At 39.6% G+C, this 24,016-nt stretch overlaps 1 protein-coding gene across 3 annotated transcripts; it reads right to left on the reverse strand.

Moving 5' to 3' along the window:
• Positions 1-475: 475 nt before the first annotated feature.
• TOPBP1 (DNA topoisomerase II binding protein 1) lies at positions 476-23,416 on the reverse strand. 3 transcript variants are annotated; one of them, XM_040548425.1, is made up of 28 exons: positions 23,345-23,416; positions 23,150-23,237; positions 22,150-22,284; positions 21,429-21,572; positions 20,443-20,624; positions 20,120-20,313; positions 19,002-19,181; positions 18,174-18,343; positions 17,475-17,638; positions 16,704-16,951; positions 16,125-16,444; positions 15,164-15,336; positions 14,113-14,324; positions 13,676-13,974; positions 12,309-12,482; positions 11,496-11,605; positions 10,244-10,367; positions 9,719-9,868; positions 9,108-9,216; positions 8,337-8,529; positions 7,319-7,521; positions 6,115-6,278; positions 5,114-5,228; positions 4,431-4,594; positions 3,384-3,524; positions 2,164-2,253; positions 1,520-1,681; positions 476-1,140 (listed from the first exon to the last, which is right to left on the reverse strand). In XM_040548425.1, exons 2-28 carry the CDS (start codon positions 23,228-23,230, stop codon positions 997-999), a joined length of 4,545 nt encoding a protein of 1,514 aa, XP_040404359.1. In that variant the 5' UTR covers positions 23,231-23,237; positions 23,345-23,416; the 3' UTR covers positions 476-996. The 3 variants fall into 3 exon arrangements, with proteins under 3 accessions (XP_040404359.1, XP_040404357.1, XP_040404358.1); XM_040548423.1 differs by having other exon boundaries at positions 7,295-7,521; positions 23,345-23,415; XM_040548424.1 differs by having other exon boundaries at positions 7,295-7,521; positions 23,150-23,380.
• Between the last annotated feature and the right edge of the window lie 600 nt (positions 23,417-24,016).

A 24,016-nucleotide genomic window follows, 5' to 3' on the forward strand; every position in this document is an offset into this window, starting at 1 on the left:
GCTTTCTATAATACCAGGGGTATTCAGCAGCTAGAAAATGAAAGAATACAGCCCCCTGACAGCCCGCTCCTTCACAAGAATAAAAAGAGCTAAATAGACTTTGAGGCTGTTACGCACATTTCCCTGGGTACCTCTACTGGTGCCCTGGCATGGGGAACTTGCGCTCTGCTGTTCAAATAGGCTGCAGCAATTCCAGCTGCTTCAATAAAGCTCTTCTGATTTAAAAAGCACAGATAAGCACCTTTACCCAGCCCAGCACGGTGCAACTGGCATACAGTACGGTCTTAGCAAACAGAGACCCAGACCCCACAGCTACTAAAAGGTCAAATAACTTGTCAAACATTCTGCTTGTCTGACCAAGAACATTTCCAGCAGCTGGAAACTAACACCTTTGTTCTACCTCTGGTTCCTGCTGCAGACTCAAACAGGGAGCTCAGCCAGCCTTGAGCTCCTGTGAAAAAGAGTTCTACGTTTGCTTAACACAATCATTAGCATTCAGAATGGCAGAAACGCAGAAAATGTTTTATAGAAATAATTTATTATACCCACCCTTAGTACCAAAATCTGTAAGCCCTTTTTTGGTCTGGTTTCTCCCCCCCCTTTTTTTTTGCCCCGAAAGAAACCATCAGGTTTTATGTTTTTCCTCTTCTAAGTCCATTGCTGTGTGCAAATGTAACAGCATTCTCATGGACTGCTCTTTTTCCCACAACACACAGATGAAAGTATTCACAAAGTATTTCTTGAGTGGTGTCTCTAAACCAAATCCATAATAGTTATCATAGCATTATGGAGACAAAATATTTTTTTGAAGAAGTTCTTGCAACAGTTTTGGATGGTACCAGTAACCAAAGCAATCTTTCCTATGAGCATTCCTGTAAACTTATTTTAGTCTCAGGACAAATTAGAAGTGGTACTCCAAGCTTTTAATTTTCATGGTAAGAATGAAAAAATATAAATATGAATATAAAAGGTACAAGTTAAAAACACTGAATTTTCTCAGCGTATCCTGGATCGCTTGACTCTGCTCATTTCCCCCGGTGCTTTTCTTTTCTGGGATAATCCAGTCCCAAGTTCTTTGTTGTTCTGAACATAAGATTCAGCTTCTGGCAGGCAGTAAGACTCCATGGGGGGAGGTGGCTCCTTCAATAAAGGAAGGGAGAAAAAGAAGTGGCTTAGCTCAAGGAGAAGCTTCGGAGAAGAAAGAAACAGCTCATTTGTTTTCTAAGTTTTAGAGTAATAAAACGAACATTGCACACCTACATTTTGAATATTTTGCAAGCTCCCTACCCTGCAACAGATCCGACTGCCAGCACTGGAACAAGTCATGTTACAGCACGACTTGTTAAAATTTGCAGCCACGGATCGAAGCACTCAGCACAGGCATTTGTGGCCATAACTGCTGGCAAAGAGGCTCGTTGCCAACACAGCAGCAGCCACTTCTGGAGGCTCCCAGTGACCTGGCTTGTTAGAGGCGAGGGGCCTGACCCATCCCTCCTGAGAGCGCCCCGGGCATGCACACCTGGATGAGGTAGTCGGCGATGTACTCTGGCTTCAAGCAGTTCACTCCCTGGGCTGCTGCCTCAGCTACGTTCACCCGGGAGTCGTCTGGCTTCAGCTTACTGAAGTCAGCAAAGAGATGAGTCGCTTCTTTGAAGAAAGTTGCAGAATGACCAGGAAACACCTACCAATTAAAACACAAAAGACAAAAACTTTTTTTTTGGTGTTTCCTCCCCAAGACACATACAGGTCATGACCTGTAAATTCACGTTCACCAAGTTAAGTAGCAGACCAATACGAAACTAAATACCACTTACTGTGCATCCTGTACCATCGTGTGTGTACCTTTCAAGAAGGCTGATCCTCATTATCAGAGCCAGGGCCAGAAATTCTGTCCTCACTTCCCACCAGCACTGCTGACTCGTGTGACCTCAGACAAGCTATCCTGCCTGACTGCGTGCAATGTGAAGATGACAGCTTCCTTCCTCCCACCCTTCCACCATGCTGAGACGTGATAGTTGAGACAATCTGGGGTAAGTCCTCTTACTAACACGCGCAATGCCCAGCACAACATTTAAGAAATATTACTAATATCTTAAAAACAAAAGAGATAAAAACATCCTTATTTTTTCCAAAAACGAAGCTGAAACAAACAAAAATACATACTTTTGCTCCTCCTGACTGAAGAAGGCGTCGGAATCCTGCTTCCTTGGTCTGATCAACATTCAGGATCACTTTCCAGCCACTGAAGGCTCCCTAGATAAGAAACTCAATTTACTACGAAAGTACACACTTAGGGGATCCATAATTTATCTCTTTCAGGAATATCCATCAGATGAAGCTTTTCTATCACCTGGTTTCATCTTTCTTAAATATAAAAAGCAGGGAAAACAAAACGAACACAACTATTACTAATAGCTGTTGAGCCAGCCCCACACACTCCAGCAGCTTGCCACCAAGCCCTTTCACCCGCATAGCGAGAGGGGCAAACCAGCCTATTAAAAAACACTTGGCAACGAGTATTTTTTCCAGAACAGACACTGATTTACAAAAACACATTTTAAGAAAAACAACAACTGAAAACAACATTTTTAACCTCTACTCTGTGCACTATATTATGTGTTCATTTATACTAAAAGCACCTGTGGCCAACGGGGTTTCCAAATAGGCAAGTAGCACAGAGGGTTTGTTACAAGCACTCATTTTAAAAAGGTTATTATAAAACACATTCAAGTCAAGCGTTACACTGATGCAACTGACATAGCAGCAGCATTTCTACCTTTCACTGAACGCTTCAATTTCTGGTTTGAGAGAGTAGTTTAAAAGGTTTGTGGAGCTCAAGTCCCACTTTCAAAAATCTCTCAAACACCACGGAACTTGCACTGTAAAAATCACAGCAGGTGCTTTTGGAAAAGAGAAAACTCGTGCCCTGTTTGCAGCGCAGTAGAACGCTCATTGCTAGCGCCATGGAAATGCTGTCCAGAGAGGTGTGTTCACCTATGTGGCACAGCACAGCATTTCTAACTGTCACTGCCAGTACCAGCTGTGGTTTCCTTTTAAGGCCAAGTTGGGTCCCCAGTCAGAGCTCTGAAGCACAAACAATGGCACGTTGATGGCTGACAGATGTTTACATACGTTAGTATGTATGTGTCTAGCTTTGCAAAAAAATGAACAATGGCTCAGGAACAGATAAGGACCTAATATTAATCCATTAGCACAAAAAGCTTTTTAAAAAACAAGATTACTTAACTAGGAATATATCCAGCTAAGCCATTTTGTTCTTAATGAGATGACAGATGAACTTTCTCCACCAATGAAGTTCTGGTGACAACCACTGGCCTGGCCACCCACACTGTACAGCTTACATTCAACAAATATCTAAATACCTCAGCAGTACCAGTTTCTTGCCTTCCTTTATGAATTTTTTTCCTCCATCTCATGGCCGCGAGTGCTAGCTTCTTCTGGTTTACATTGATTCCAGACAAAACATTAAGTATGGAATTATTTCCCCACTCATAATCTTCTTCCTAGAACAATCATAAGCTTGAATTACAAAGGAGTCCTCCCAACCTTAGTATTTTTTTCCCCGATGGTGAAGAACAAATAAAAAACAACAATGTCCAAAAAAAAATCCCAACACAAGGTAGCTTTGTAGATCAATTTTATCTGGGAAAGCAGCATTAGTTTAAATTTGATATGGCTCTTAATGGCACATAAGTATCTTTTCCATGCATAAAAACTGCCCCCTGTTTTAAATCAACTCATGTTTTCTGTGACATCAATTCACATCATACACAACCAGATTCCTCTTGTGGATATCAACAGTGGAATCCAATACAACTCACTATTCTGGACACCATTGGCTACATTCTTACAGTATCTTCCAAAACAATACAAGTTGGTTTTGATATGTAAAGATATGATCCAGTCTCCAGGCACTGTTTAAGTTAGTCTGGACAATGTGAAAATACTGCCAGACACAGGAGAACTGTGAATTGTCAGGGAGGTGAGGAGTTGGAAGAGAGCGTCCAAGGGGTTTAAGTACATGGTTATAGGGTTGGAATCTTCAAAACTTACATTCATTTATTGAAATAAATCAAGATTTAATTCCTGGTACAATGAGATCCACATTACCTCAGCTGGTACCAGTGAAAGTTTACCAAAAGGTACTCAAGCTTCAATTTTCAGAAGTAATTATAAAGTATAAATATTTATTTTGTACAAGACCAGGACAAGTTTTTGTCTGGGACTAGTTTTCAGAGAAAAGCTTGCCAAATGTTTCTCAGACTTTGGATCCTCTAAAAATTCCAAGGCTTGGGCACCCCAAATTGCTATTTGCCTTTCAGAGGTTAGATCCTTTCCCAGTAAGGTAAAGCAAAACAAAACACATGGAAAGAAGTGCAACATATTAATTTCTCAATAAGGTTACATGCCTGCACAAAGCGGCCAGCTCCTCGACATGCCTCCAGGTAGGAACGATGAAGCACCCACTTCCCAGCTGCCATCGAGGCCAGGAATTTTTCATTTCGAAGAGGATGGCCCACGATGATGTGTGTGCAACTTGGATCAAAGCACTGCTTCTCAAGTACTATTCCACCTTGGAATTGAGGAATGAATTTGATTCAAGTTATTTAAGGGTCAGGCTGTACCACTGAAAGGATCGCTCAAAGTGAGAATTGTATGAATTTAAATAAAAATACAGTTAACTCAAATTTACACGGATAACCACAATCTAAGTGACGTGGGCAGAAGCTGCCAAGGAAGGAGCAGCAGGCAGAAAGAGTGGCTCTGATAAGAAGAAAGTGCCAATGTAACACAGACAGGAATGAGACACCAGACGAGGGCAGATCCTAAGCACCCCAACAAGAAGAATGAAGCTGTTGTGGAGACAGCTAAAAGAAACAGCAATGGTTTTGTCTCCTGCAGTTTTATGGCAAAGCTGATCACTCACATAATAACAATATATTCAAGGAATTGCTCACAAGCACAGAAAACCATAAATTTGAGGCCTCAAATCTGATGAGTCATTAACAGAAGCCCTTTCTTTTTCCAGAGAGCCACAGCTGACCGGCTTACAGACACACACTATTCTGTGCATTTCCCAAGTATCTGGTACCTAATTCCTCAATCAGGTGGCAGTAATCAAATCTTTCTTGTGGATTAAGAGAAGACAGCTGAAATTTACGGTGTTTTTCTGGTTCTTCATCAGCCTTCTCATCTTCTGTGACGGCCTGAAAAAGCAATAATAGATTTTGAAAATATGACAAAGACTATGCTGACAGCTGACTGTATCTCTGCCAACCGTTCTGGGTTATTTTTGTATTTCCTTTTAGCCAGGAAAAGAAGAACCAAACCTGTCAATCACTTGACAAAAGCTGGATCTCATCAAATCGACATTAGGCTCCTGCTTAACATCCTCTTGGCTCCCCCTTTCTTCAGGGCACAACTGAACCGATCTGTCCTAAAAACTAATCCTTCATTCAGGTTCGCTGGATGCCAAGTTGAACACAGCCATCACCCACCTATCGCACTGCTTCCTCCATTCAGGCTTTCTGTAACTTCAAGGGCCTTCATGCGTTTCCACCACAGCCCATTTAACAGGGCACTTCGTGCCTCTGATGCTCAAAGTCTGGCTGTCGTGATACATGGCAAGCAAAGAACTAAAGTCATTTTCCTAGCGCCTTCCAAGTTCACTATAACACACGGAGTTTTTAAACCAGGTTTTTGGCAGGGGAGGGGGGATGGACACAAGCCACATATTCATTTTGTACTTCAGCATGAATTCCAGATACTACCAAGGAAACAAAGGCCTAACCTTTTTTCCATCATCCTAACATGGCTGGAGGAGTTCCGGGTAACACACACAGCCCACCTCAGCGTTCCACCAGGAGCTATTTTGCTAACGCAGCAAAAAGTTTCATTTGTCTGGACAAGTGAGCTTTGTTTATTCAAACAGCCATTATTTGTTCAAAATCTTGGAGAAAGGGGGACATAAAGAGAACTGCACAGAAGTAATCCTCTACAAGATTTTAAATTCAGATAGGTTCAAATTTTCTTAAAGTATAGTTATATCTCTGAAAGCACCTGTCCTTATAAGCATTTCTTCATAAGACAAACCTTTTCTTTGGGCTGGGGTGCCACAGCAGGGTTAGCCAGGGGGAAAGCAATGCTGGGAGCCTGTGGAGTGGGGATCAGGTTATCTTTAATGGGTGTTTCAGGATCTCTGTGTACAGGATTCTTTACACCTTCCATTAAATCTCCATCCTCAGCCTCAGGAACAGCTGTGAAAGTAAAATATTGTTACATGACTTGTCTTTGGCTGAATATAATTATGGACAAAGTAAAAAAAAATAGTTATCCTAAATGGCCCAAACCCACCTGCTGCTACAACATGCACAGTTATACGACAACACAGCCCTTCTTAAAAGACGCTCTTCTTTATGCCACAAACCACTGATTGCAATATTGCAGACTCGTGTCCCCAGATGCTTGTTTTGAAAAGAAAGCCTCAAAAGGCCTAATTTCGTTGGCTAAACTACATTGATTCAGTTAAAACAAAGATAAATTGACTGTATTTAGCTAATTTTCTTTAACCTCCTCCAGGAGGGTGTCAGTTTTCAGGCTGCCTGTTACTGTAAGAAGAATCTCCACAAAGTAGATTGGGACAAGGGGGGAGGCAGCAGGGAGAAAAATAAGCGATTGTACTCTTTCTCAAGGAGGCAGAAGTGGGAAGAAGGCAAACACACGTATGGTTTTTCACCTGTTTTGCTTCAGTCCTAGCAGTAGACTGAAGATTTCAAAACTTATAGGAAAGACATCTTGACCTAATCATATTCACAAGTGGCTCTGAGACACCTCTTTGGGGGGGGCTCATGGGTATCATCATCCTGTATCTCCACTCTTCACCTATTATTTCCACGACAATTAAAAAGACTCTGCCACTAGCATTTCCATTTGCATTCCACTATATCTACCTGATTTGTTACCTGGAAACCAGATGGGGTTCCAAATAAAAATACGAGAGAGATTTCCTAAAGTTGATCCAGGCTAATTTTTAGGCAAGTGCTGCCCCGGTGTTTAACCACAAATGGCAAATGGATAGGAAAGCTCTTCTTTAAGAAACAGCAACACATAACAGAGCTCAAAGATGTAAAATTGTATCTTTGTCATCAAGAAATACCAACAATGCTCACTTTCCACTGTTCTTAAAGTAGAATCCAAACGCTGTCATATTTTAAAAGCCCCAGAGATCAGCCTGATGCGTGGTACAAAGAAAAAGAAAATTTTGTGATTTTACCTATACCAGCAATCTCTGAATCACCTATGGATCCTTTGAAGGCAGACTCATCCATGTTCTTATTGATGTTACTCTGAACTTGCTCTGGGTACTGGGAAGGACTGTTAGGCCACTGAAAGTTGCTGACAAGTCTCGCTCTCTCTTCCCTTGCAGTAGGATCATCCCAGATGATCTGCTCACTCTGGGAAGGCTCTGTGTTTATATCCGTAAGTGCTTGACGGGACTGCCTGAGGTAAAAAGCATAGATACTTCAAATATTTGTTTGTTTTACAGAAGACTACCATCCTAGAAGGTAATGTGTTAGGATTACATCAACTGCAGCATCCAAGTGGCTTTATTAGAAAGCATGGACAGAAAATGAGAAAGCTTCAATATAAAAACAACTCTGGCAGCCTGGCTTTGTGTGTCTAAGTGTCAGTGCAGCTGAAAAAAGTCAGCCAAAACATAAGTAGGAGATTTTTTTATTACATGTCATGCTGCTAAATTATTCCATAATCAGTGTACTTTGCTCTTTACTGAACCTATTAATTTGCAAATAAATACCAAGCTAAACGGAATAATTTGTAAGGTTTCAATTAATCTCTCACTGTAGCTCAGCTCTGTTAGAGCTCAAATCCTATTCACTGTGATTTAGAGAGAAAAGAAAAAGAGGAGCAATATTCCTGCAAAGCGCTTCTGTGAGGAACTTCTATTTGTATATGACCTACATACTGAAATACTGTGACACTGTTTTCTTAAAAAAAAAAAATCCCTAAGAACATTAATCTGAAGAAAAAGAAATCAGCAAAATTCAATTCAAAACTAAAAAGCAATCATTCTACTATTGCTTGAAAAGTAAAACATACTCACGGGTAATCTTAAGATTAATATAATATTCTGTCTAGCAGGTCTTGTTAAAGACGCTGAATTACAGGAGAATCAACTGGAGTAGATCAGTAGAGAAAGACAATACATCTGAAAACCCTGCAGACCTATGTTTCAGTGACTGTCTGAGCATGAGTACGGAGGACAAAATAAGGTGCTTCAAAATGCAAATCAATACCTTAGAGCTTCCAAAACCCTACTGCGGCCATTTCGCATAGACCGCGTGCTGTCAGGAGTAGTTGGAGAACCATCGAAACTGCTCCTCGAAAGGGATCCTCTTTGTCCTTGTGGTTTCACTATTGATGTGGCAGACATGATCTCCTGCAGCTGCCTCTGGAAGTTCTCCCTCATTTCTAGTGCTTGGGTCAAAACTTCAAGAGAACGAACAAAGCCCACAGGATCAGGACTGTTATATTGCAACAGGTGAGAAGTACAGAAATTCAAGTAAATTTCCCTCCCCCACAACAAGATGCAGACAATATATATGAAGGAGGGGAAAAAGTATCTAGGAAAATGATGCATGCCCCAAGTCACCTATTTCTAGACACAAGCAGGAATTCCCATTTGGATCCCTTCTGAAATTGCTCATGAGATCTAGCTTATATCCACAATTCTCTTGTAACACATTTCTGTATATCACACAAAAATGTACAGTCTAAAATACTTACTTGTCACATTAAAATCAAACTTCAGTGTTTTAAAAACTAAGAAACAGCAACCAAGTTATTTTATTATGGATGATCACAATTTTCTTATGGCCTAATAGAATCTTTAAACCAGACAGCAAAGCATGTCTCTCATCTCCAGCAACAAGGAGGACTAGCTGTATTTGACTGGTATATAAATACGGTACCTAAAGCTTCCAGATCTTAACATTCAGCGCTATAAAAAGCTTATATTGTCAGTTTGACATTCTGCAACTATTTTGAAAGCAGGGATTTTTATTTACCTCCTTTGGATTCACTTGTTACAATTTGTTCTTCTCCTGTACGAACTGTTTCCTTTATTTGGTCAGTAGTGACATCATCCTCAGCATCATCTTCATCCACTGGAATAATCTAAAACCAATGAAGACAAGTAGAATTCTCAAACGCCAAAATTTTTGCTTTTTACCCTTGTTCAACACTTGCACAAATTCTGAAGATTAATAATCTTGCTTTAGAATAAGCTAAACTTTCTGCCACCACAATGACAGTAAGACAGTGAACAACAGCATCAATGGCAACACCTGCTCTGCAGTCTAAATGTCTGCTAGGTTGAGTTTATGTCTTGGATCTCTTACTCATTTACAAGAGAAAGCAAAGAATAGACTACATTATTTCAAATTTGGAAAGCACATCTAACCCTGAAGTGTCTGGGTTTCCCTCCACCACCTTAGAAGAGGATTACAAATGCAGGAAAAACCTGAAAGATCCTCTGCAGTAGCTACTATTAATTACTACCTAAACCTGATTCAGAGCACCACTAAGCATCAACTTTATTTACTTCATTAAACATAACAATTAAGTGAACTGAATCCCCATGGTGTCATAGAACATGAATTTATATCACACACTATACCTCATTTTCTTCTGCTGGTTTTCCAGTTGATGGAAGCTTACCCGAGGAGGAAAGCCTGACATCCTGCACTGCACTGATGTCCAGACTCATTTTGGGATTGTAGGTGTGAGGAAAGAGAGATTCAGGAAGCCGTTTATATTCTTGGGCACTCTGTAACAACATAATTAACATATGAAAGATGAGAAACTGGTTGAAAAATAAGAGAAGTCCCACATCTAAGCATGGGAAAAGCATAATAAAAGCATCACTGAAAAAGTAGTTTTCACAAGAGAAAAATGTAGCTCTCATTCTGAGGAACATGTAGCAGAATTGGTGAATGGAAGAGAATTTCTTTTCCCCTCATGGAGAACAAGGTAAAAGTACACTGGTGAAAACTGTTCAATTTATAAATTCAAAGTGGAACATAAAGCATCAATTCCTATATATGTTCCCTGTAAATTTAAACAGAAAATCAATTGCCATCTAATTAGCTTTAAGCCTCCATTTCCCTTTACTTTTAGGAAGTGAACAAAACAAGTTCCATACCTCTAAAAGCCAGTGTTCCGAAACAATATGTATTCCCCGTTCTTTAACGGATCTATACTCCTTGTTGTTATCATTTTGCCCTCCCTTGTAGATGAAGTGTGTTACTGATTCATCAAAACACCACCTAGAAAGGAAAATGAAATGCAACTTGAGGATATAATTTGCTACCAGAAAGGATCAGAAGCCAATCCCAGAAATTTTCCTGTCCTTCGCTCATGATAAAATACTATTTTGCTTATTTTGTTATGCCTAAATAAATAATGAGCTCACTTTCTTCACCAAAATAAGTCAGCAATGAGTTTCAGGATAGAACAGCTTCAGTTTCTTCTGAAAATATTCCTGAAGTAAACAAAAGTCTGTCTGAGAAAGGTGTGAAAGAGGGTTTGTTTTCCTTGTTTTTCTTTTTATTTAAGTAAATGAACTTCCAAATCAGTTTCTAAAAGAACATATGACATAGTATTAGAGCTTTTCTCTTCACTGATGCACTGAGCTGCAATTGAAATGCTAATTCTTGAAGCTCAAAATAAATAATTTTATACTGATAAAAATTCCAAAGCTATTTCCATTAGAATATAAAAATATATATTAATTATATCTATAATATAAAATTATAATATATTGTATTATATTAATATATTATAATATAAAATGATATAAAATATACTAAATATTAATTTTAAGCTCCTACCAGATAAGGGCAATTTCATCATCCACATTGTGAATGAAAACTTTTAGAGAAGTCAGTAATAAAATACATAAACAGGGTTTAACAAGACCAGAATTGTCTTAAATCACAGCAGTTATTTTGTAGTTCCTCTTAGTGACAACCTATTTTAGTTAAGCATGGCAAACTTTCTGTTCTTAGAAAAGCCTACGATCTGTAAAATAATTAGTTCTGAACCATAGATCAGATTCAAAATCCAAAATATATATTTTAAACTAGTCAAAAGCTGGAAAACTTTCAGAGTCTTCTGGAAAAAAAAAAAAAAAAAAAAAAGAGAAAGAAAGAACATTTTCCTGTGCTTTTAGATCTCAGGACAAACAGTCTTTCCAAGACAGACTTATCAGGAACACAGAGACAGTAGAAAAAGATGGGCATATTTTGCAACAGAAATCATCTAAGATAGTGAAACCTAAAGTTCAGCTATAGCAAAAGGTAATGTATTATAATTTTTATTATAATGCCAAGACTCATACTTATTAGAATTCCTAACAGTGCAGAAGCTTACAAGCTGTTTACATCAGTTGATACCTGTACTCTGCGCCAAGAGAAGCTGCTACCGCATTCAGTTCACTTTGCTTCTTACTAAGCTTTTTACTAACACAGATAACAACATCAGCTAGAGGCTTGGGCTCTTCTTCCTGGTCAAGGAGGAGAAAAAACAGAGTCATGTTTAGAAGGTTTCTGTATCAATAACAACAATATTTAAATATTTAGTGTAATATGTGATAACATATACACTAACAAGAAAGATAAACACATTTTTTCTGTATTTGCTACTCCCAATCCCCATGGTCAAGAGAGCACTATTATCATTCCAAACACTAGGAATCCAAAGACAAAAGATTTACTCTCGGCCAGCCTCCCCAAACCATATTGTTCTCCTTTCATCACAGACTGAGCACTTCCTGTACACTGAAATTAGGGAATTATCACACCTGATGCCACAACATATTTCACTGTATTGGAATGAAAAAGAGCAAAATAAAGAACTACAAAATAGTAAGTGACAGCCTTCCCTTGTTGAACACCATTAGCTTTCTTGCCCCTCCTTTTACTGTGTACTCCCATGGTAAATAGTACAAGCATTTTTCTCCTGCTTCTTTTTCTGCTTTCTCTCATTAGGGGAGATTAGAACAGAACTCTGAACTTTAGTCCAAAACAGAGCATTTGATCATCTGGAGCCTAGGAATTCAAGTGTGATAAAATCCTCCTACCCTAATATTACCAAAATTAAATTGGTACAGATTTATACACCATGCTGCTTAGCAACTACTTAGTATTTGGGTAGTGTACAGGCAGAGGAAAAAGATTTGAAATTCTTTGCCTTCTAGCATTTCCTACCGCTTCTGGCTGTGCAGCCTTCAACTGAGGGCTGGCAGTAAAAGCTTCTGTATTCCGTGTGCTGTTTGCCAGTGCCAATTTCAAGTTCCTGCCAATGACTTCAGAGAGAGGTGTGCTCAGCTTCCTGCTTTTTTGACCAAGACCTCCTGGAGTTTCCAAAGCCGCCAGAGCATCCTACCAAAAAAGGAAGTAACTGACTGACTTTCATAAACACATTACAACCAATAATTTCACTCAAGTGCAAATTTCATAAATATAGTAGTAAGATCTCATACTCATAAACCAGGACCATGTACTACAGTAGTAGTAAGCAAGCACAAATAGAGTACCATTGCACAAAAACAGTACAAGATATGCAGACTCTAAGATTAGGATTAAGTAAAACAGGAAGATTAATGATCTCCTTTTTCATTGCTATCAATGAAAACTCCCTTTAATGGAAAAACCAGCAGCCAAACCCAGGTATTCTTAATCCCAAGCCAGCACTTTAATTTACTAACATTCACATGCAACTTCTTGGGTAAGGGAGAAATGTGATTCCCCCTGAACTTTTAAAACACCAAGCTCTTTTTTTTTTTTTATACGAAGAATTTTAACCTAAGGTATCTTGCTTTTGAAAGTTATCAGTGTAGTAAACTATTAGATTTCAAAAAGCAGAGTAGTAGTTCATGAAACAGAATTAACTCAGAAGAACATTGGATAATTCCAGTTTTGTAACGTTTTGTTCTGTTGGGGGAGGGGTGTGTGCATGCATAAAACCCCAATAATTTTGCAGGAATTCAGTGAATTCACCTTTTACTGAAGGCCTTGAAGACAAAAACAAACCTGAATACTTCCCAAGAGCACTCAGCTCACTCAAGAGTTATTCCAGCACAGATACTCCCAAGTGTCAGTCTTCTTTGTTTTGTGTTAAGGCTAGTAGTTTTTCATGGTTTTCAGAACAAGACAAGGAACCCAAAGCCCCAGTCCATTTTTCTACTTGCAGTAACAGCTTTATAGCCATTATATTGATACTTTTTAACATAATAATTTTAAAGTAACATTTCATCACAGAACAAGTAACCATTTTTCAGTATCTGGAGGAATACATGCTGAGAGATATAGAACACATAAGCTGCAATAGGCACAAAGGAGCTTTGTTAAGGACATTAAAACATCTACTACACAATAGATTTTATCCACAGGTCATTAACTAGAAATGCATGTAAATAAATAAAGCCATTTTTCCTCACTTTATTCAAAATGGAAGGGCTGCATGCGAACAGCTTAAAGAGGCCCAAGATCAAGTTTCTGTTTTCTTTTTAAGTTTATGCATATTTTTTACCCTACTGGCTCTACTGACTTAAAAAACTTGCAGAGAACATTACCTTTACATCAAAAGAAGGCTTGAATAACTTGTCTTTGGAAAGAAACTTTGATGGTGTGTCAAGGTGTAAAGATGGTTCTTTTTGTGGCAGTCCCCCTTGTGCATGAGGGCTTGTGGTCTTCCCAATGTGATGAGAGATCACAGCTTGGAAAGCTTTACTCTGGAACCTGTTGATATCAAGAGGGGTCACAGGTGCTTTTTTTCCAGCTTCAAGCAGATAAGTAGGTCGTTCTGGAGAATCAGGAGATTTAATAGTTGCTGGTGTCTTGTCGTTAAATTGAGTAACGGAACTCTCCCTATCTTTAAAAGAAACAAAGCAAACACAAACATGCAATCCGATTTTTCTTTTAAACACAAATCTCATATACATTTCTTTAAATAGCAACTTCATTCACCTAACCTTTCTTCCCATACTCCCTTAGCTTGCTAATAACCAACCTTCAGCATCTGCATTTTCAACCAAGAACTTGCTCTCATCTGCTCTCTTTCCTGTCCTTGCAGACTGCAAAAGCCAAGCTACGGTGACTGCAGGCAAATTCCATTTCTTTGCAGCCTCGTACTTGGAACCATTCGGCTCTTTCACCACGAGATGTGTGCTGGCAAACATCCCCTTTTTTGCATTGGCTTTTCGCACAAAGAATTCCTGGACTCTAAAATTAGATTAATAAAACATTTCTTTAGTCATAACAAGGTTAACCTAGGGAAAGTTTATAGTACTATAAAACACATTCAAGCAAGTGAAGGGGAACCAGTAGAATTACCTAAGGCCATCCATTTACCATGTACACTTCATGTAATGGGCCTAAGATTTTTCTGCAAGATTAACAGGATAGGCTGGATTCCCTTCTGGAGCCGAAAAACATCGTTTCCAAATGAACAACAGTTTTCATATTACAATTTTTCCTCTATCATGAAGGACCCAATTTTGCAAGACAGAAGGACTGAGAACTCACCAGCAAACACTTCAGTTCAAACAGACTACAAATCAGATCAAATGATGTTCTGTTACAAGAATATACATTTTTGCCACTCCCAGACTGAAAATGGTTTTGTTAATGCTTCTCAAAGCTCCTGACGGACTGTAAGCAAGTAATTCACTGTTCTAAGAAACGATGCACTGTCACTGGTTATGAGGCTGGACCAGATATTACTGAAGAGGAACAACAGGCCGCTCCTGGACTCTAAAGAGCGATTCAGAAGGCCCAATACCCGAAAAACTGTCCTTTTTGTCAGCAAATATGAGAAATATGAGACTCAGGGGATTCTGATAGAAATTAGTCTCCATGAAAATAGACTAAACTTCTCTAAAGGAGAGGGAAATAAAGAACTGCATATTAATGTCTCATAGCTTCAGCAATGTAAATTATCAGAGTCCGAAAGAGCTTTACACCGTAATTTTTTAGCCCTATAAAAGAAGAAATGAAATGTATGAAGGATTTCATCACATTGGCTGCCTAAGAACAAGAAGTAGCAGTAACAGGAGACATACCTTGCTCCTAGCAGTCCTGCCAGATAAGCTAGAGAATCTCTCTCTGCACCAGTGAACTGGCTAAAAGAAAGAACACAGTCCACCAAGGGAGTAACTCCTTCCATTACTGGGACTGGTGTGAAAAGTGGATTGGACTGAGGATCTAAAAGGACCTGCTCTTCCACACATGTTACCTTAAAAAAAAAAAAAGATGATTGAGATAAAAATGCAAATCAAGCCAAATAGCAAACAGCAATATCGCAGGAACTGTACAATAGCATTTATGGACTCAGTAACAAGCAAACCTGCTTCCATTCTTATGCTTGAGACAAATTATTTCACAAGCTATCATTCTCTTCTAGATAATTTTAGTTTTGCCAGGTTTGACTGACTTAGACATTTTTCAGAACTTTTCAGTTACTACTCTTCCAACTCTGGAGACTCCCTTGAAGTAATTCAACATGATCTGAGGGTCTGCATAGATTCACTTCAGTTATCTAGTAGTAAAAACTACTAACAGCAGCTAGTCTAGAACATATGCCCCCTCTTGGTAAATGGAATTAATGTTTTTTTGACCTTGAGTTATAAAGATGACTTGCTCTCTGCCACATCAGAAAGCTGTGGAAAGCATGTAGCAAGAAACAGTAAGCACAAAGATATCAAATGAAATCATTATTAGTCAACATTTCATCTACAAATTCATTATTTAGAGAAAATACTGGTAGAATCTCATATGAAAAGCCTTTGAGTTGTGACAACAAACTCTTATTTAGCAAAACTGTAGAAAACAAAATCAAACAAGTGAAAGATACCTTAAATATGCAAAGGCTTTAAAGCCTTTTATTTAGCACATTTCCAATAACGTAAGGCCAATTTCTCAGTTCCTTATTTGCATATAAGCCACCAGTAATTCTGCTTTCTGACAAGACTTATTTCTAATACATTCTGCTCAATCACTGAACTGAAAAGTTAACTCCCTTACCAGCCACGTATTGGTGACAACATCACCAACGGTTGACTTCACAGAACATCCCAATAAAGGCACCACAGCATAGTCCGCAATGGTTCTGCTTTGCGGTGGCACAATTTTCCCAGCATTCTCCTTTATAATATCTGCAACGCAGGACTCATCTTCTTCACCAAAACCCAGAAGAAGAAATCTCTTTCTGGCAAATAAGCCTCCTTCAACCAGTGCAGAAGGCTCTCCCAAAGAACCATTACAGACAGAAGAATTATTCTCTTCTTGAACAGTCACGTGAGTAACATCATTAAAGCTACCAGAGGTAAGTTTCTCAGCTTCAGCTGGAAGAGAAAAAAGAAAAAGTTGTTTGACAGGAACATCAAAGGTGATTCAATGGCTTCACAGAGAAGTAGTAGCGTTCTGCTCTCTTCCATCAGGTTTAAATTATAAAATGCTCTAAATGGTCCTGTTGAAATTTCATTTTTAAAATACAATACAGAAGTTAACACACTAGATGTGACTAGATTTTTAAAAAGTAAATGCTGCAAAACTCAAATTTGACTCACAAGCTGTCTATGGCGTGCTGGGCTTAGAACCTACCTAACGCAGAATCATTATTTAGATATTGAGACAAGAAGTCATCTTCTGCAGCTCGCTGGTGCTTTATAACATTCACAGTTTCTTTCTTCAAAAGATTGTTGTTTTTGGGAAAAATTGACTTCACACCAGGTTGCTCCAAAATCGGATTCTCTAACAGCTGGTAGTTGAGAGGGATATATTGCTCCACTGGACACAGATAACCTTTAGTAAATGACTCCAGCAACCATTTTGCTGTCACTACATGAGGCCTATAAAATAAAGTGTGATACAAATAAGTTACAGCAGGTTTCAAAACCGTGATTTTTCTTTCCCACTCTGCAAACCACTGGTGTGTATACACATGCATACATATATGCATCTAAAGTCTGCAACTCCAATACTAAGCAAGTATTGTGCACCTTACAGACCTTAAGGGTTCTTAATTCTTCCAGTCTGCAAACAGAGAGCTTCGTCCTTACTCTCCTACAACGTAAATTTTATTTGCCCACTGCTGGGTTGCCAAATCCTTCTTCCTCAATATATCAATACGTCAATGCCTCTTTTTCGCCAATAAGAATGCTTGTTTTCTATTTACTGAGGTTACCCATGGATATCCAAAACATAGCATATTCAAGAGCACATTCAGATGTAGTTGTGAATACCAATTGTGATTCTTCCTAAACAGTTGTCTTAAACAAGGCTTTCAAAGCGATACGTATTTTCTTGTTTACAAGGCGGTGGGATAAAGAAAACAAGAAAGAAATAGACAATAGGCAATATAATTATAAGAACCTGTGAAGTGTCTTGTCCAAGAAGTGTTTCAGTTCATTATTATTTTCCCCCAGAATGACATGGGTAACATCTTCATTAAGCTGATCAAATCGAACACCACCACCGCAGTTAATAAGCCTTCTCATCTTGTCCAACTTCCTGCCGCTGAAGCCACATAGATAGATCTACAACAAGAACACAGAAACAAAAAAGGCCTTTGACAAAAGACCAGAAAAAAAGGAAAAAAAATTGTGGTAGGATTTTTTTTGTATAATTTGTTACAACTGCTGTAGAACATAAGTGGTACAGTTTCTGAGAAGCAGCAAAAAAGAAATTAAGCAGAAACTGGAGCAGTAATCTTTACATGCTATTTTAGCAAAGGTTGGTTATTTACTAATGGAATGAACCCCCAGCCTAAAGTTAAATATGGAAGTTGTATAACAAAAAAAATTTAAATCAAGAAACACTGTACACCAGTTCTAGAACCCGATCACTACAGTATTTAAATACATATGTCTATAAATATGTATATATTTAATATAATTAATTTATTTCATATACACGTGACATGCAAGCTACAGTGTACGGACACAAAATAAACATGGCATTTGTGGCTGATAAAGAGAAAACATTTACTCTAGCAGAACTGTCAGCACCTCAGTGTAGTTTGCTTCCACAGAGCAACACCGAACATTTCAAAACACAGATTGTTAAACATACTCGACAGCCATCTAATAAATCTTCAGGGGCTTGAAAAGAACTTATGTCCAAGTTTTCCAGCTCATCAGGAGGAGGATCCAGTCTGCTGCTCATAGCAGAACTACAAGCAGTTTCATTAACACCGCTCAAATTGATATTGGAAATGTGGCTGACGTCCGAAAAGTTATGAGCTTTAGTAGAAATAAAAGAAGATGCATTAGTTTTCGCTCCTCTCTTTCCACTATTTAACTGAACAAAATATGAAACTAACATGTATGATTTTGTTGTGCTAAAAGGAAATGTGAAGTCTAAAAAAGTCTAAAAAAAGGGAAAAAAGGAAAAATAAAGGAAATATAAAATAAAAAATATATATAAAAATAAAGGAAAAAAAAATATAAGGTCTAAAAGGAAATATGAAGTCTAAAAGCAACAGGCTAAGTAAAAAAAAAAAAAAACAAATACTTGAAAATCAGCATTTGTTCTCCCTCTAAGGCTGTTCTAAGGTTTAATTCATAACTGACACTTGATTTAAATTACAAGTGTTGGAACAGTCCTGTTGATTTATTTTTTTCAGGACAGAGTTACACACCGTTGATTCTTAAGCAGACAGGTACACCTAATTCAAATTGACTGTTTAAACAATTATTCACGTTTAACTCTACAGATGTTGGAATATACAATGTACATAAAAGTAATCTGTTGCATTTTAAGCATAAGCAAAGCTGAAACCAAACCTTCCAAATATTATCATTGCAAAAGTAGGCAGCATCCTACTAATTCAAAGCCATTCTTCCTTCTGACTACTATAAATATTTCCTACTTTAATGCATCTTAAAAAGTCTTACTTACTGTCAGGTTTGCTGGCATGACTTGTAGGCGTTGAGGTACTGGGTGTGTTACTTAATTTTGATCTGCCTTCTATTTTATACATTGTCTCATCCTGACAGAAACCTTTCTCAATACTGTCAGAAAACCACTGCACGGACACACAATGCACATTCCATTTTTTGGCACACTCATACTTCTGACCTTTCAAATTTAAATAAAAGAAAAAGACACAAGTTATTAACAAACTAATGCTTCCAGGAGTGATTGCTGAAAGATGGATTGACATTAGAATTTTAAAACTCAAATAAGTGATTTCAAGGTGCAAGCTGTGTTATCTTGAACTCATCTCATGAGCTATTTACTCTCCTTTATTTAAAGTTGGAGAAAAACAAAACAAAACAAAAACCTCTCATTGATGGCTAGTTCATGGGTACAGCATCACAGGGCACCATCCTACAACTTTAAGCAGCCAAGCCTGAAGAAGCCCTCTGCAGCCCTTTAGTCCCAGGTTCCACCACTCACAACACTGCTAACAGTATGTCATCTTGCCAGACACTTGACAAAACCCACCTACAAGATGTTTTCAGTAACATTGCTGTATCAACTGGAAAAAAAGAAGCTGTAAAGTGCAGACAACACCTGCACATACAAATACGAAGAAATCAGACATAACTGTCTTGTCTCCGAATTCTCATTCTACTAGGCTATGAAGTAAGAAGCTTCTCATTCTCCTCACAACAAAACGACAAACAAGAGGGAAGGAAGGATCTTCACACAGTGTCCAGAAGGTACAAACAATAGTTAAAAATAATGAATCCACAATCTAATTTCAAGCAGTGTATAAATTAAGTCCCATCCTACTCTCCCCAAAAACTTAAGTTTTTTTTATTCTTCCCTTCCCTCTAGGATTCTCCCCTTCCCTTCAGTTCTATCAGGGTCTCTGTTTTCTTCTTTTGTTCTCCTCTTGTATGCCTTCAGAGCGAAGCCAGTGTTCCTGTGTTACTTTTCTCATCAACACTACTCCCCTGTACAGAAGCAGTAAGACTACCACTGAAGCAGACACAGAATGTTTAAACTCTTACGCATATTTACACTACTTCAGTTCAAAAAGGGAAAATAATATTTTCTCTAAGTTCTACCTTTTGGCTCTTGAACTATGAGGTGAGTACATTCATTCATCTTGAGCTGTCCCGTGTATTGCCCGCCATGTTCAGCTGTGAGGCGCTGGACTTCCTTGCGGTCCGAGCTACTTAAGCCAGTTACACAAATTGTACAGCCAAGAAATATAGGACAAGTGTAGTCTTCCATGTTAACATCGGTATATCTCATCATGCTAAAGGAGTGAAAAGGAGAAAAAAAAACATTTTTTCATCCAAGTAAAATTAATTGGTAAAAGAAAGAAGTGTGTTTCACCTTAAGAATTATCAGTCCTCAACACAAAGTAAGCTTTTGTTTGTTTTACCTTTGCTGAGATTTATCCCACAGTGTCTTAACCCAAGAGGGAAGCAGAATAGGTTTTTTCAGAGATGCAGCTACTAAGTATTTCTTGCTGCCAACTTCTCCAGCTATAAGATGAGTTACTGACACGTTGAGGTCTCTGTACACACGTCCACCCATCATCTGCACATATTTATGAACTTCTTCCTGAGTGAGGAAAAAAAGAAATAAAGAAAATCACCAAGAAATAAAAAAAAGGAACTTACATCACACTCAGGTTTGCCTTAAAAACAAATTTCAGTTCTGTGTGGTTTCTCCTAACAAAAAACCCACAATGTATACGCATAAAGAAGTGATCAAAAATATCAAATATAAATTCAGTTTTACTTACATTTATGGTAAGCTGAATATATAATACATATCCTTAATAAAGATGTTACAATCATACCGTATCAGGAAAAAAAAATTGTACTGATGGTTGTTCTTTTAGGTAGCATAAATTAGAAAGAGATGTTGGAATAATTAAAACAAAACATTTAAGATAAACTATGTACACCACAGCTGGCTGGATGCTTAATGTCTACCACGTAGTTTGAGAAACCAAAAATACAGCATGTTGTCTGTAGCATGCTAGCTTGCTAGTTTGTCTCCAGCTAAGTGACCTACCTCTTCAGCTAATAAAAATCCCCAAACATACGTTTACTGCCATGTTAGTGATGTCTTACACTTTTATATATGTTTATATAATACCATCCATGTACATGCATAGATACACCACTGCATACATATTTGTACACTACATACTTACGGGAAGACATCCTCTTTCTCCATACAATTATACAATTCTTTACATAAACTATAGTCTACAAACTATAGAAAGACTAGACACGTATACACATGGGCACAGTTACACTTAGTATATATACTACAACTGATGCCTTAGTAATAAGCCATCTGAAGCAAATGTCACAGAAAAGTGAGCTAAACGATCCATCATGTACAACGCATTACCCTAACATCTTTTTCAAGGCTGGTACAGGATATTGTTACGTCGGCCATGGTCATGTTGTACACAGGATACTCCGCTCTTGGGACACACTGCTGGGACTGCATACAGTACAGGACCACCTGTGGTCCAACAATTCTACAGCCAAGCTGCAATGAAATAACAAGAACAGAAAACGAGGAAAATGAGCAGAAGGTACACTGGTGCAGGGAAAGTTTTCTTTGTCCCTGAACCCTGGGGGACAAAACAAGGCCCTTGCCTGTCCTCCTCTAGCATCACCAGATAGGTGACAGTTCTGCTTTACTTTCTGCTGGGGATTTTCAGTACAATCCTCTTAGGTTTTCTGGCCTTGATAAAAGCAACGAATGCTACATCTAGCATGTCACAGAATTCCAGATAGTCTGTCTTTGTCTGCTGGACAATTCCTTGCAGGTCACACAAACTCATGTTACTTACGAAGACAGAAAGAGAGAGCCAGCTCACTGACTCCAGCAGAACCAGAACAAATCATACTATTTATTTTTCCACTTGCTTCAAGATAATCCTTATTTGCTAATCTTCTTCGTCCCTAAATACAGCATGCAATGAAGTTTTAAAGTTTTTACTGTGAATACTGAATACTACTATATTTAGTGCGAGAAGAAAGAACATGCAGAGTATAAGCATGGCCATGAGTGCTCCTAGAAAAGACATAAGCTGATATAAGCAAGTTGATGGGTAGCATACCTTTTTGAGATGATTGAAAACATCGCCTCTAAAAGGATCACAAATATAAAGGGATTTATCGTTTCCTTTTATGTTGAGTGCTGTTTCTTCTTCAAGGATCTGGAGATGTTCTTCTGACTGAAATTCTTTTATAGACTGCAGGAAAACAGTTCATATAACTACATGTATTTAATTGACAAATCACAGCTAGTTAATCCTGTGGAAGCTATAAAAGCACATCTACCTGAAACAGCCCACAAAGAAGCTACCCTGGCAAGAGTATACTGGCAGAACAGGGAGCTAAAATATCAAATGGGTCCTCAACACCCCCCAACTTTCCACAATCGTCAGACTTAAACATTCAACATACAAACTTTCAGGACATGAGCTTGTCATACAGCACCTTCAGCTCCCTCTAACCTCCCAAGGTGGAAAAAACAAAGAACAAAAGCACACTATTCTCACTAAGACTTTAGGAGCCTGGATGAGTGACCAGCACCCAGACCTTCCTGGTCTACATGTCACTTCACTAAATGCCTACAGGCTTTGAATCACAGAATGGCTCAGGTTGTAAGGGACCTTAATTAAAGGCCACCTAACTCCAACCCCCCTGTCATAGGCAGGGATGCCACCTGCTGCACGGGGTTGGCCAAGGCCCCATCCAGCCTGGCCTTGAGCACCTCCAGGGATGGAGCATCCACAACTTCTCTGGGCAGCCTGTCCCAGTGCCTCACCACCCTTACAGTAAAGAATTTCCTCCTAATGTCTAGTCCAAATCTATCCTCTTTTAGTTTAAGACCATTCCCCCTTGTCCTATCATTATGTCCCATCATCACCCCCAAACGTGAATGCTCAATTTCTCATTGAAATGAGATTTAATTCTTGTTCAAGGAGCGATCTGCCCCACAAAATTAAAGCAGCCCTGTTACAGACACAGCTTTACCTCCAGACCCACACCGCACACCTCAGCCCGCCCCGGAGCCACCTAACCGGCCCTGAGGGGGCCGCCCAGGCCACTTACCTCGAGAGCTTTCCAAAAGCACCCCGAGCTGCCGGGAGACCTGACGAACCTCACGCAAAACGGCTCCTTGCCTCCTGTCATCCTCCACCTGAGCACCAAGACCCGGTGAGACCCCCGGCTGTCCCCTCACCCCACCCCCGGCACCCCTCGGACCCTTCCCCTCCCCTCACGCCCCAGCCCCTGCCCCTCACGCACCCGCCGCCGGCGGGAAAGCGGCGGCCTCGCACTGCGCAGGCGCGGGGGTGGAGCCGGGAGGGGCGGGGGTCGCCCCGCTGCCGTCATGGCAGGGCGGGTATGGCGCGCGCAGCCGTGTGGGGAGTAACGGCCGCGGTAACGCCGCCCTGGGGCGGGGTGTCCCTCCTCTCCCGTCACACAATCACAGGATGGCCGGGGCGGGGAAGGAGCTTTGGAGATCGTCCAGTCCAACCGCCCTGCCGAGCAGGGTCACCTAGAGCACGCTGTGCAGGATGGCGTCCAGGCGGGTTTTGTTTATCTCCAGAGGAGACTCCGCAGCCTGTCTGGGCAACCTGTGCCAGTGTTCTGTCACCCTCACAGTAGAGAAGTGCCCTCTCATACCCAGCCGGCACCTCCTGTGCTTCAGTTTGTGCCTGTTGCCTCTTATCCTGTCGCTGGGCACAACTGAAAAGAGACCGGCTCCATCCTCTCAACACCCTCCCCAATGAGCTCTCCCCTCAGTCTTCTCTTTTCCAGGCTAAACAGGCCCAGTTCCCTCAGCCTGTCCTCATATGACAGGTGCTCCAGTCCTCTCATCATCTTCGTAGCCCTCCTCTGGACTTGCTCCAGGAGCTCCATGCCCCTCTTGTACTGAGGAGCCCAGAATTGGACACAATACTCCAGCTGTGGCAG

This window comes from Cygnus olor, chromosome 2 (assembly GCF_009769625.2).
Source record: "Cygnus olor isolate bCygOlo1 chromosome 2, bCygOlo1.pri.v2, whole genome shotgun sequence".
NCBI lineage: Eukaryota > Metazoa > Chordata > Aves > Anseriformes > Anatidae > Cygnus > Cygnus olor.

Bases quoted from the DNA above. Each gene is read 5' to 3' on its own strand.
- TOPBP1 (XM_040548423.1), bottom strand. From the start codon at position 23,230: ATGACAGGAGGCAAGGAGCCGTTTTGCGTGAGGTTCGTCAGGTCTCCC. The intron at 16,952-17,474 runs GTTCTTATAATT...TTTATTTTATAG, and splicing joins TTGGACAAGACACTTCACAG to GCCTCATGTAGTGACAGCAA. The intron at 15,337-16,124 runs GTAAGGGAGTTA...TTTTTTTTTAAG, and splicing joins TTGTCACCAATACGTGGCTG to GTAACATGTGTGGAAGAGCA.